We start from the raw sequence: 14,851 nt of genomic DNA, 5'->3' as shown, positions 1-14,851 counted from the left end.
ATGAAAAGAAATTGCAAACAAAACCCCAGCGTTTGGGCAAACACTTTGGATAGGTGTATGATCAGAATCAGAATGGGTTTTTATTCTCCATGAAAGTTTGCACAGACAAGGAATTTACTTTGGCCGACCATGATGATGGTTGTGTGAGGAGGACACAAGCATTTTTGCTGTGTTGTACTTTATGCCAAGAGAAGTAGAGAGCTTCACTGAGTGAGGACAGCCAGGAGCTGCCAGCTAAAAGGCAGCTGGGCCTGTATTCCAGCCCAGTGCTTCTTGTCCCTGGGAGCAGCAAGTTAGAGGTTTCACTGGGTATGCATCTGTGCCGGGTAACTTAATTACTTAAGGGGAGAGGGATGGAGAGGGTAAAAGAGGCAATATAGATGTAGCCGGGTGGTGAATAAGTTGTAGCACCCCTGTCATTTTAGTTTCTGGGTGAATGCATGTGTATGTAAATGACTAAAAAATTACTAAAATGTATATATATATATTTTGTTGTGGACCTGAGGGGTACATTTTGGGTTGTTTGTTTCGGCCACTGGGTGGCGGTGTCGCGAACCAGGTGTTGACGCGGTGCATCTTGGTCGTTCTTTCTTTTCTTTTTCGTCCGAACATGAAAGCAGCACCTTTGGAAACTGCCGGAGTAAACCGTGTAAACATTGTTCCTAAGTCCACTGCCGTATTGTTTTGTATTATTTTGTTTTAAATCATTTCTTGGGGTGTGCTTTCTGCGTAACAGTTAATAAACGAACCCGGGAAAAGTAATTGTGTCCTGTGTCGGTCTCAGTTCGGCAGGCTACATAGATGATGGATATTGAGTAATAGGCAAGGATGATATATCGATGATATATAGATTTTTGAAGAAGATATGAAAAGAGAAATGAGTTATAGAGCTAAAGAAGAGGACAAATTGAGAGAGAAAATGAAAGTTAGAGAGTTATGGAGACCACCAGACTCACACACAATGCATAGTCCCAGTTAGTAACTTTTTCTCCCTCTCCTGAGGAACAAGAAGATAAGAAAGGACATGTGTCATGAAACCAACCCCTACAAGTAATCACTAGTGTACACTGTACACAGGGTTTTCAAACTTTACACTTTCCCCCCTGTGGAATCAGTTCCATCTGTGTCACTTTAAATCTGTCATGTGGTGTTCCCCAGGGAAAAATGTTAGGGGCCAGGAGTTTGTAGATGGCAGCAGTACTGTAGGGTGAAAACAGATGTTTTAAACCGATTTAGATTTGTCAGTGTGTTAATGTGGATGGCATTGTATGGCATGGTATTTCATTATAAACTGAAAGTTGAGGTTAGTTATTAGATCTGATATTTGATGCAAAATGTTACCTTTGCAGAAGGTCATTGAGAGTAAACCATTTTTTTATAGCCAGCATTGGGTGGAGATTTCTGGGTGGAAAGCCATTTTTTATGTTACCTAGTTATCTAACTTATTCCACCATCTTGGGAACATGTGTTGGCCCAATTTTTCAAAATTCATCCAGATTAGTTTTACCACTTTTAAAAGTTAATATAGGATTCGATCTGTCTGTTTGCCAGACCTACACTGTCAAGCCCTGAGGTCTGGACAGACTGCTAGCCAGGTGCTACTTTGCTGACACAGATCCCTGTTTTTTTGTGTGTCTACATCCTGCCTGCCTCTTGTCAACTAAGGTAGGATAATACACAAGTAATCCTACTGACAAAGAGAGACAGAGCTGGGAACCTGAACTTGACGAATAAGGGTATGATTCCACCTCGTCAGGGGAAAAAATATTTTGGGGTTGAGGTTGGGGGAAATGCTGAGGGAAGGAGCTTAGCGGTTGCACAAAAGCACTTTGTCATACTGTACACATATTCAGTAAACTAATTGTCTGTTGGTAACCTGCACGTTGTGACCATTCAAGGTCACAATTTGTAATGAGCCCAACAGCGGGCTAGTATCAATCCTCATTTGCCCGTATAACATGCCTGCTGCATTTAGTCTGTCTAAAGACAGTCATGCTGAGACAGAAATGAATAAGAACACATATAGCCAATAAACACAAAGTTTATTCACTCTAACAATATTTATTCAATACATAATTAATGAATGAATTGGCTATCTGCTATCTGCAACTTTGCTAGTGTGTTTACTACGTAGGAGTCCTGTATGGAAGAAAAATAGAAACTACCTACATTAGTTTGACACCCAGTTATGTGTGCAGATGTTGGACCTCTTTAAGGTAAACAGTTCAACAATTCACCATGGCAGCTTAGTTGGATTGTGATCTAGATGCAATCTCCTAATTGAGGCGAACAAGAGAACATGATACCATGCATACACAAACAGTAGATGCTGCCATTGATCCACATTACTTCCACTTTAGCCTCACTCTCTAGACCTCCAGCCTGATCAGACACCCCTTAGACTTTCTGCTTTCTAAGAAAAGGGTTAAGGTTTGTTTTATGCAAATCTCAGTACCTGATGCAACAACTCCCCTGCTAGCGTCTTAGCCTACACACTAGTCAACACAGCTCAGGAAACACCTTGTGTATCGAGGATATTATAAGTACCGCAAAGTCAAAAGTCAAATTCAACAAAATTCAAATGGTAGCGGAGTCCATAGTGAATTTCAATGAATGTCCTAGACTTAAACATTCCTACCTCAAAAGGGTAGTAAGGAAAAAACAGGACTTAAAAAATATTTGACCTTGAAATTAGGACTCTGTATGTTTGTGAAATATGGCATTCAATCAATAAAGAAGATCAATGTAACAGTCTGGAAACATGTTCATGATGAGTGACCCACAATAAACCAACCACACTTTGTAACCAAATCATGGTTGCTGATAATTTTCCATTTACTTTGACTGAGAAAATGTATGTTGATAACAACTTCTTGCAAAATGTTAATATAGTGCACCCAGTCACTTTCTCAATGTGGTCTCAATGTGTCACCACACCCTGAAGGTGCTTGCCAAATGAACACACAAAGAGCTAGTATTAGCATACTAACCATGTGGTTTGTTTTGGGTAAAGACTGTTCGCCAACTGAGGTCATTTGAAATAGGTCAAATTCATGGTGCACCAATCTTTACATGCCCTGTGTCAGTTCAAATGAGGCATTACAAGTATACAACACGAAGAGGGGACAGCTGTTCATGGATTTTTGGCGCACAATGTTGACATGTGTGAGTGTGCATGGATGAATGTGTGTTTGTGATGAACCTCCCATCCCCCTAATAAAGCAGCTTTTCAGCATTTTAACTCACACTGACAACACTTAGGAAATAAATCCGCTCTGTCGCTCTACCAAGCTGGAAATTTGGAAGCCCAGATCTTTTTTTATATAGAAAGGCCTAACAAAGATCTTGTCATAACCTTAACCATTAACCCCTTTTTCACTTTGTCTGTTTGTAGTGTAACCGGCTTCTTACAGTTTGAAAGCACGCTAGCATAAGCATTTTTACATCACCTTACTGTGTTTTGGTACTGTAGAGGGGACCTTGGTAGACTGCCAGAGGACAGTGGGAGTCGGCCTAAAGAGATACAGAGAAACAGACAGAACAGCCTAATACGACGATGATTTATGTGATGTCGCTACTGAGGTAAATAAGTTGTATCAGGTAACTGTGTTAGGAAATACAGCTTACCAGAAATATTTCATCAAGGCTGATTTGCTGTGAGCTGTTGTTCGTTGGCGCATTGCTGGTGTCTGTCTGTCTGTCCAGGGAGGGTGGGTGTGTGTACTAAGATAACATTTAGGGTGGTGTATTTGCAAGATTGGTTGAAAGGTGATTGATTTATTGACCAATTAATCCCATGTGTACTACTTTGAAAAACTCTGGAAGCTTGGTTTCAGAAAACCCTGAAATCCGTATTCAGAAGATGGCGGTACAGTAACAGTGCGATCCCCGTGGTCAAGCCCAGAAAGAGAGTCCGAAGCTGGGCTTAAGTCTGTGGTGTCTGAGGCCCCCTTCCTTCCTTTCTTCCTCTATCTCCCCTCTTTTCTCTCTCCAGCTCATGCAAAAACCAAACAGCCAAGCTTGGCCATTGACACAGACAGTCAAGAATGTCTGGCACATGAAAATCCCAACTACACTTTCCTTGAGAGCCTAAAGTCTCCTCCAATTTGGAAATAGGATCCTTTTGTTCCAGGTCTGTAACAGAGAAGAGTCACAATGGAATATGTGAACTAGCCCACTGAGTAGCTTTTAAGATAAGAGGATGAATAAGGAAACTGTTAAGGTTTGTTGAAATCTAGAGGACAATCGATGTTAAGGGATGTTTGAAGTCCAACCTATTTCAGGACCTGTTTAAGTCATTGATTCATTTAAATGAGAAAATAAATCAATGAAACTATGAAATCTAAAAACTTACTTAAAAACCATGACAAGGTGGAAATCACTTGTTGATTTTATTAAACATGCCCTATGCTTTTACAAAAGAATAGGGAGGTTGTTTTTACCACCAGGATTGATATAAACAATGTTTATGAAGACCTCCTTCCCCTGTGCCAGATGATGGTGCCATCTGTGAGGCTTTAGCTATTTGAGCCAGTGGCCACAGGGATTTCATTTCATACCAGGTGATCCCTGGTTATTTACAGTAGACTGCATCATGGTTGGCAAGGTGTTGACAAGGTGTTGAGAGGAGGCAATGTTAGCAGCTTGCTTCTTGTGGTCCATAAATAAACCCTGTTTCCTTGCAGGCACTGTTTACCATACTACAGTTAGCACTGTAAAGCCTCAAATTATTACACAGTATTTGCCTGGTTTGTCTAATGCCCCTTGAAAACTCCAATCTCTCTGTCTGTAAGGCGGAGGTCACAGCCGACGTTCAAGTGGGAGTCAGGTGGCTGAGCAGTTAGGGAATCGGGCTAGTAATCTGAAGGTTGCCAGTTCGATTCCCGTCCGTGCCAAATGACGTTGTGTCCTTGGGCAAGGCACTTCACCCTACTTGCCTCGGGGGAATGTCCCTGTACTTACTGTAAGTCGCTCTGGATAAGAGCGTCTGCTAAATGACTAAATGTAAATGTAAGTGCAGTTAATTGACAGAGAGGAGAAAAGCTGAGTCATAGTCCAGTGCCATCTGTCATTTAAGGTTGCCTGCCTTCTCCCCACGTGCACATTGTCCATCCACCTCCAGCGCTTCTCCCTCCCTACCTTTATATAGTCCATCTGTTCCTCACTCCCTCCCTCCCCCTTTTTCTCCTTCCCCATACCCTGAACACTAATGACCTGAGCCGACCATGCAGGGAAGAGTGAGACAAAAGAAAAACAACTCCCTCAGGTCAACTCTCATTCAATCAGCTAACAGGACCAGGACCAGGCCTGAATTGGCATCAACGGAAGCTACTACAAATCTGTGCAAGTGTGCTTGAGCTAGTTGTCTGTGTGCGGAGGTATGAATACACGTATTTGTGAGGTAGATGAGGGAGTGTGAGTGAATATGAATGTGTGTAAAGGCAATAGACAGCATGTGCTTGTGCATACACATGAAAAGCGGGAGGCCCTTGTTTATGTTTTAGAACCAGGGATTGTCATCACAGTTCTGTCCTTCACCCTGTCACACTCTGTTCCACTGTTATTAAGACTTTGTTCCTCAATCTTGGCTCCTTTGATTTCAGTGAAGCCTATCCAAACAAAAGTGTACTATCTACAAGGAAATGTTGTGTTTTGGTGATCTTAAGGGTTCTCTTTTTCATCTCATGTTGCAGTTTATCTTATCTTCTTCTGGACTCCAGACAGATGTGTTTGTGTCTGTCTGTCACAGCTTCGACCAGGCCTTCTGGAGCTCATGGAGTTGTCTGTGGTGTGGTTGTGATGAGACTCCACCGTTTTGCTTTTATTGTCTCCCTTAATTTCCTTTATACATTTTGTCATTTAACAGACGCTCTTTATACCTCTCTCTTCCTTCTCTCTCTCTCGCTTCCTTCTTCTTTCTCTCTTTCCTTCTGTCTCACTCTTTCTACTCTTCCCCTTTTCTCTTTAACTCTCTCTCTATTGTGATGATACCATCTGTTTTCCCTTGCTCTCTCTCTCTGTTTCTCTTTTTTGTCTTTCTCTTTCTATGCGTCTCTCATAGATGCAGAGAGACAGAAACATGTGTCCCATCCAGCTCACCTATTCGAAAACTCCTTTTCTTTCTCTCTCTCTTTCTCCCCTCCCCCTGTCATTGCAGCCCATCTCAGTATGCTCCAAAAAGCAGGAGGCAGGAAATCCTGTGAGACACAGACAGGCACATAGGGCATTATTAATTTAGACCATTCCCCTGGCTTTTTGGATGACTGACCTGATATGTGCTTCCGACAAAATGGGTCTACTTTGTGTGTAACTGGAGGGAAGGAAAGAACGAGAGGAAGAGATGTAAAGGAGACATTTGAGTGGAGAATGTTGTGTATTTAAATGTGTTTTCATGTGGATACACGTGACCTTCTTTTTTACTTCTGTACTTAATTGAAACAATCCTTATCACACATCGACTCTACAAATAGCATAGTATCTTGCAAATGTCCCTAAGTAAATATCATATGCGGAATAATACTCGAAGAACTAGCTAGATTGGACACTCTTAACTCAATCCTGCCTGCACCAATAGCTGTTAAGTGCTCTACTGTCCTTTCCCCTTTGTGTCTTACTGTGTGTGTGTATGTGTGTGTGTTTTTCTGTGTGGGCTGTCTGCCTGAGAGCTTCCATTACTAGACCTTCTCCAGCTCCTGTCATTATCGCTGAATCCCATCCTGCCATAACATACTTTAACATACACCCTTTAGCCACTCACAAACACAGACAGTACGTACAAACACACCCGTCGCACTGACAACATCTCCAAAGACCTGCCTCCTGTGTAACCAGGAAAAGCTTAATGAGAACTGCCCCTATGTGCATTGACATCCTATTGCAAACAAGCTGTACTGTGATGTATTTAGTGTATAACAAGAAGATATGCAGTTGTGCTTTTATGAAAGCTGTTGTCTTACGTGGAAGGCATTCGTCCCAGTATCAGCTGGGCATCAGAGACCAGGAAGAATCCCACCATGATGCCACACGTGGAGGTCCAGGAAGATATTTACTTGGGTCCCAACAAAACACTTAAAACAATCCAAAGCAAATAAAACAAGGGAAACCGCAAACAGGAAAAGATCTACCAAAGTACCACAGTCTAGTACCACACAGCCACCACTCACTCATCCAGGCCAAGGCTCCACCCCAGCATCCTAAGAAGCAGCCCCTTCTACCTTGACAACCAATTTAATTAAGGCAATCATTATTATAACATAAGCAAAATAAACATCCAAAATAAACTCCACAAATTATCATTTCAAAGATGTAACTGAAGGGTACTGAGTACATACAAATGTTGCTTTTCACCCCCCCCCCCCCCCCTCCTCATCTTTTACAGCTGCACAAAGCCATTCTTGCAGTAACACTCAAGGCCCAATAAAGAATATTTTCCTGGATATTGCTTCTTTGTGATCTACACAGAGAGAAGCATGTGGGGTATCGAAAAGAACCAGTGGGGCATCTGTATTTGCCAAATTGACAGAAATACAGTATCACGTCATTGAATGTCAATGAATGATATCAATGAATATCAATGAATCTCAAGCCCAGGGAACTGTTAATAGCCACTAGCAGCCTCACAAAGACAAGGCACAGTGAGTGACAGTTACCCCACGGTGTCCCTTTCAGCTATGTTTCCAGTTTCCGCTGATCCAGCTTCCTGACAATTGTCATAAGAAATTTGCATATTGGAATCAGTTGGGGTTTGTATAATTTGTTTCTTGATTTTCAAAGATGAATGCTGTCAATTTTTCAGGAAGTGGTTGAGTGTGCAATTGGGCTTGAACAGACAATGTGGCATTGACTGTTGCTGGGTGATACTTGAGAAGTCGTCTGCATACTGAACTGTATATTTTGATTTAAGATTAATGTGACACCAATGCTCTTTGGTTCCTGAATGGCTCACAGCAGACACTATTACTTTTGTGCTTTGAAAATAGAATCTATCTGTCAGTGACTTAGATCCACTGCATTATGATAAGAGATATAAGAGGACAAAAAGAAAAGAGAGAAGAGAGAGAGAAAGACAGAGGGGGAAAAGCAGACATAGGCTGTAAAAGATCAACAGTGACTGCAGGCAAGGTGTGGAAAACTCAATAAACACAGTACAGACGGCTCTCTGGAGTGCTCTGCCCCAGAGCCAGAACACATACATAGATACACAAGCCCAGTCACACACAATCACACATAAACACAGCTCCCTCCTTACAAGAAGAAGAGCAGACACAAGCCTTACACTCCACCTGCAGGGTTTCTGAATCCAGCTACACTGGGCCGTTCACCTAAGGCCTTCAGATCCATTTTTCCTTACAGACCTCACAGAGGAATCAGACATAAAATACCGACAGTGCAGGATTGCCTTGGAGTCCAGATTTAACACAACACCTGCTCCAGTATAGCATAACCTGTCTGATAGACATTTCCATTACAAAGTCAACCTTCCGGGACCACTGAGTACAGGGCTTTTTTATTGGACATGGGTTCAATACGTCATCTAGTGTTCAAAACAATCACAATACGTTTTTAGGCCTTTAAATAAATATTGCATATGTGGAGGTGGATGTTGTTTTTGTGTTTAATTAAAAATACACTATTTGTCTGTCACTGATGGGAAAAGCACTAAAGTTGTTCCTGTTCACGATCCATTGTTGAGTAGCAACGTGAAATCACATGGGTTTGTCATTGGAAAGAGATTAATCTGTTCAGGCAAGAGGTGTGATCTAATATTTATAGTTTCAAATTGCAGTGGCGTGATGGTAAAATAAGAGCAACCACTACTAATTGATCTTGGTCTAAATTAAGTGTTTGCTAAATTCCAGGCATCTTCTAGACATGGTGATAGTAGAGGATAAGAATGATGAATGGAGTTAGTAATGAGTAATGACCAACCAATTAAATGATGCATGGACAGTCTACAAATGAGATGAAAACCTTTTTTGATATCTGCAATAAAGATGGAAGAATGCTAAGAAAAAAATATCATTTCCTCTGGATATAATTCTATAGTTTCACTATTAAACACACCAGTTGTAGGTCATACTTTTTCTTGCTGTGTTGACTTGGTCCAATTGCTGATCGTTGTGAAACCATGCAATTGAGGAGTAATTCCTTTATGAAGAACTCCTCATGGAGGAGGGAGGAGGAGTGGTGAAGCCTTAGGCAGAAGAAGAGTGGAGGGAGGATGGGAGGCGGAGAGATGGAGGGAACTGCAGGGGGTTCTGGGTATCTGCCAGGAGGGTCTTGTGATTCTGAGGCGGTGGTGTGTCTGTGTGTGTGTGTGTGTGTGTGTGTGTGTGTGTGTGTGTGTGTGTGTGTGTGTGTGTGTGTGTGTGAGTGTGGAAGGGGGGGGACGAGGTCACAGGGGCTTCTGTGTCCAACGGACATAACATTTTGCACTGGCATTTGGGGCTGAACAGAGGAAGCACACAAATTCCCAAAAAAACGTACTCTAACTGTAAACATAAACATGTCACACACACAAATGCATACAGTACAAATTCAGAACACAAAACAGTATGTCCTGCTTGACAGTTAACAGTTTACAGTATAAAGACTCCACCTTGTTGAAACAGAACATGGGGACATTTAATTCAATTACTTTGCTTGACTTGGTTTGCTTTGGCCTTTGTTCTCCCAAAACCAGCACAGATGATGCACTGATATTATAATGCCTGGTGCATTGTTTTCAGTCTGGCACATAAACAACCAGAAAACGACTGAGAAGGCTCTCTCACCAACTCTCTTTCTGCAGCAATATCCCAAGCCAGTAACAGCAAGATTGCAAGACTCCCTTACCTGACCCTAGACTTTAACACCAAAGTGTGTATCCTAAATTGTCAGCTTAGTATTGCTGATGTGCTAATCAGGCACATTTAACATAATGCTATGTTGGAAAAATGTATCTACCCAATGTGTATGAAAACCACTCCCATAGATCTCAAACGGCAAAAGAATGTTGACTAAAATGTGAACATATTGTTGGAACCAATTCCTTAGTTCTCTACACACATGTTTTCTTACAGTGCACAGACTAAATATTGACTGAACGGTCGAGATAATACGTCTTTGGCACAACCTCCATCAGAAGGAAACCATTGGACATACAGGATGAGGACCAGACTCCAGGATACAAGTGCTGTCTGATGGTGGAGGGAAAATGTGTTTTGTTTGGTCAAATCTGTTTCAGACCAAACAAGAGTTGTTGTGGAGAGAGAGAGACAGAGATGGTTTAGCCCAGGCCACAGCAATGAGATTGCCTTGAAGGCTAGAGGACAATATTTTAACTCCAGTAGAGCTGTTTTCATCTGGACTGGTGTACAGTAGGGCTGGAGGGCGGGAGGGGTAGCCGACGTCAGTGGGAAAAGAAGAGGAGGACTTGAGGGAAGTGGGGGCAGAGGGGAGGGGATGAGAGTGAAAAAGAGAGAGAGAGACAGAGAGGAATGCAAGCCAGCAGACTCAGTGAATATGCAGAGAGAAGCTGAGAGATACTGGCAGCTCTCTGAGGGAGGCTGTTAGTAACCTGAGAAGGGCTTGACCAACAGTGGATAAATAGTGTCATCACACTGTATAAACAACACTAAGGTAAGATCATGCTTTCACTAGAGGGATAACTATCCAGTGTGTTTGCATGGGAGAGCTGCTCTGATATGGGTGGTATGTGCTCAGAGGAGCTTGTCTTGTCCTTACAACTCTTCCAAAGTGATGAAGTAAAGTATGTTGTGGCTAAGGCTGTCTTAAAATGTGTGAAAGATGGCTTAGCATCAAGGGAGCTAGCATCAAGCCAGCAGGACATCAGATGCTAGCCTTCCCTCTGTCAAGGGGAACTGCTGGATTTATGGGGTTGTAGTGCTGTTTGACTCGATAGAAGAAGAGATGTGTACCATAGAATGTCTTTCTTCGGACTGAATTTTGAAAAAGCTTCTGGATGGGAAAGACTGGAACAAAGCTTTGAGTTTAACTGAGGGACTGCTGCTCCACTAAGCTGCTGACAGCGTTCCATGTACACTTGCACACACACACACACAGACGGACATACAGTTCCTCCATGTCACAAGCCTGTAACAAATGAATGGGTGTCCTTGTAGAGAGGGCTCAGTGTAATGCCAGGGTGTCTTTCTCTAACTGCACCCTACGGCCCCTCTTAGCTACCCCTCTGTTCCATATTCAACAGGCCATCTGAATGCTCTAACTTCCAGGATGGGTTCAGAGCAATGTGTTTACTCACCCATCTACTCTCTTGATGTTAGGGATGTTATAATGGCAAAATCATTGAGCTGAATGGTTAAAACATTGCGCACACATCTAAGTAAATCTTTGCTACAGGTACTACAATATAAAGTGTACAATACATCAAATCTCCAAACAGATAGCTTAACTGTGCTTCTTGTGCTTATAGTATATCTGATATAGGGTTAAGATTGAATCTGTCAGCTGAGAAGCTGTTATAGTGCTGTGATGGCTCTCTGTGAATGTAGTGGAATGTACTAGATCAATACTGCATGACTCCACCCCATTTAGTGAAAGTGTAAAGTAGAACAGAGTAGAGTTACCATGATCGATGTTACCAACGTACATCTTAGTGTACTAGATCTTGGTAAGGACTGGCATATCCTTGATTTGCCCCTTAAGGACCTGGCTACATCCAGTACTCTGAGCTGGCCCACGTGAGCATGGTTGTGCCAATGGTACTGCATACCAGACCAATCAATGGTATTGGAGTCCAGATCAGACAACAGGAAGAGGCCATTGGCATCTGGGTCTCAGAATGTCTGTGGTAGCATGCACACTACCCATTACTGTCCTCCCTTCTAACAATGGTGGATTGAGGTTGGGGTGATGTCATCTCACCACATAGCCAATGATCTGAAAAGCGTTGTGCATTCCCTAGCTCAAGCACTTCCTTAATTCTTGAATGCAAAAGTCTCTCAATGGTTTCGTTCAAGAGACCCATGATATAGGGTTGGACATTTCCCCACCCCAATTCCAATGTTTAGCATGAAGTGAAAAAGAGAAAGACTTAAAAAGATGTAACTGTAAAATGGCAGTTTCAAGCTACTTGTTTTGCACCCAGTTCCTCAATTATGGTCTGGTTTAGTGTGACCTTGGAGATTTCTATCTCATGCCACAAACCAGGAATTCAATCAATACATTCTTGTGGGGAACATCAAACAAAATGAGCAGTTTGAATCACAGCAAGTTTTGTGACAGAGTTAACCACTTCCTCCCTCTGTGGAATGAGTGGAACCCTTTTAAATAGGGTTGATTCACTGATTTACAAGAATGTTGGCACGTAACCAGCTAACAGTATCAAGGACTGGACATGTTAACTGTATTTGTTACAGATGAGTCATTTTACTAACCACCTACTTGTGATTTCAGACACAAAAAAAAATGTAATAGCTTGAATTGCCAACTTGAAAACTCTGAAACAAAATATCAGTACAGCACATCCCGTTTTGAATATTTGACAGCGCAGAAGTTTCCCTCCTGTGAATGTCATATCTTGTCGGTACAGATTCAGGCTCAAGTTCTCTATGATTATGGGGGTGTTAGCACTAGAATGTATTATCCAAAGGAAGTTCATGGACTAGACAGATGAACTGTGCATTAACTGTACAGTAGTACATTTATTGCTCTTTTTGGCACAAGCAGTTTAAGACGAATCTCATTCAAACAGGATGATTCTCAAAGATGTATGTCTGGATTGATACATGTTCGAATGAAAATACATTGTTTGTTGATTGCTAAACCATAGCTTTGTCCCATGAGGGATTGGCAGTGAGAACTGTGTGTCAGCAATGCTGATTCCAGTATTTCTTACCAATGTTGATATCCCCAATCACAATCTTACCTAATGTAATATGACGTAATGTTTCCCACCACAGAGAATAACTTCATCATCTTGAAAGGCTTAATGCCAGCCTTGCAGTTTCTTCTGCATAATGTCTTGAATGCCTGTCTGTTAACCTTCTTTTAAGGTATACTGTGACACTATACTGACTCTTTCTTTGTTAAGGTACTGGGAAAAGGTTGAACAAAGGTTCAACATTTAAATCAAAACGTTATTTTATTTTCTCCCCTCACCAGATGTCATGGCGTCCAACATACCGGAGCTCCAAGTTTCGGAACGTTTATGGCAAAGTTGCCAATCGGGAGCACTGCTTCGACGGCATTCCCATCACCAAGAACGTCCATGACAACCACTTCTGCGCCGTCAACGCCAAGTTCCTGGCCATTGTCACGGAGAGCTCTGGCGGAGGGTCCTTCATCATTATCCCTGTCTCCCAGGTAACCTGTGTAGCAGGTTCACTGTTCAGATGTTGGCTCTTTGGGTATGAACTCTCAAATACAGTGTGTTTTAAGATAGTGAGTAGCCTAATACATTCAATAAGACATTTATACACACAAAGGCACTGTACAAACACATTCCACTGCAACGTTTTAGTTTGGTCATTACGCAAAATCCACATAGCTATTTCCTTTATATTTCACAATGTGATAGGGCCCCATACAACTGTCATAGTCTCCTATACATGATCTAATGCAATATCAAGTAACTGAAACAGTAAATCATCAGTCATTACTGGGATGATGCTGTTTTTAAATTAAACACAGCACTCTCCTTTCTATGGTGAAAAATTCCAATCTGCTCTTTCAGAGCCAGAAACTTAGGGCCAACGTTGTAACAATGCTAAATTGCTACTTGGAGCTACTTGCACATAAATACCTCAGAAGGGCATGGCTGTAATGGAAAATGTGTACCGTTCTCACACTTTCTTAGTATGGACTTTTTAATGAAAATGATTTAAGATCTCCAGAGGAATCTGCTTTGAATAAATCCTGATAATTATTTGTAACAGTCATAGATACTTGTAGATGAGAACAACTGGCAAGAACACTTTTGGAAAGTAATAAGACCTTTGCTTTTTTCCCCAAAAAATGTGGATGATGACACAAAATCTACACAAAATAACCTGTATGACAAACATTTTTAGATTCGACTGGAAATGAAAATGATTAACTACAGTCAGGATTCTTATTCTTTGCTACAATACTCCAAATTCAAAAACTCCTCTATAAAGTTCTATGTTATGTATTTAAACATCACCTTCATCATTATGATATATTGTGTGCGTATAATGTGAAAAATATGAAGAGGTCTGGATACTTTCCAGTGGCAGCCACTCATGGGAAAAGCCATGAGTCAATTATACTCTTCCTCTCATTCTTGTAATTTCTTTGCCCAGCTCCTTCACTCCACTTCCTGTCCATGGTCACACTACATTACCCAGTATGCATCGCTTTGTCCTTGTCACGGTTTAAAAACGCACAGAGGAATCCATCTGTCGCCTTTACATCAATGACACTTTTGTCTGGGCTATCCACAAGTAATTAAGCCCTACTGTATGATTTTTTTGTCTGGCTGAGTGAATGACTTTTGTACTTTGAGCTGTCTTATTCTATTGATGTCAGTAATGGGCTTCTTTCCCAGACCCCGACATTGAAGAGCCATGAAAAGGAAGCCCATCTTTCACAAGATAGGAAATGTATTGCGCAATCTGAGAAGCATAGCATATTTTCTTTTCACTAGGCTTTCTGCTTATGTTTATCCTTTACCGTCCCCACCCCCTGCCTCACACACCGTCCCCACCCCCTGCCTCACACACCGTCCCCACCCCTTGCCTCACACACCGTCCCCACCCCTTGCCTCACACACCGTCCCCACCCCCTGCCTCACACACCGTCCCCACCCCCTGCCTCACACACCGTCCCCACCCCCTGCCTCACACACCGTCCCCACCCCTTGCCTCAC

The 14,851-nt window shown here is 42.1% G+C and overlaps 1 protein-coding gene across 2 annotated transcripts in view; it reads left to right on the top strand.

Moving 5' to 3' along the window:
- The window catches only part of coro2ba (coronin, actin binding protein, 2Ba), a 32,077-nt gene that overhangs the window by 9,552 nt on the left and 7,674 nt on the right, over positions 1–14,851 (top strand). The window contains exons 1-2 of one of the 2 annotated variants that reach the window (XM_062471629.1): positions 10,494–10,620; positions 13,126–13,326. In XM_062471629.1, the coding sequence (XP_062327613.1) occupies positions 13,126–13,326 (201 nt within the window). In that variant the 5' untranslated portion in view covers positions 10,494–10,620. Of the gene's footprint in view, positions 1–10,493; positions 10,621–13,125; positions 13,327–14,851 lie in introns of those variants that run through there. The other variant, XM_062471628.1, reaches the window with a different exon arrangement.

Source organism: Osmerus eperlanus, chromosome 10 (genome assembly GCF_963692335.1).
Source record: "Osmerus eperlanus chromosome 10, fOsmEpe2.1, whole genome shotgun sequence".
NCBI lineage: Eukaryota > Metazoa > Chordata > Actinopteri > Osmeriformes > Osmeridae > Osmerus > Osmerus eperlanus.
This window is presented reverse-complemented; position numbering and strand designations above follow the sequence as displayed.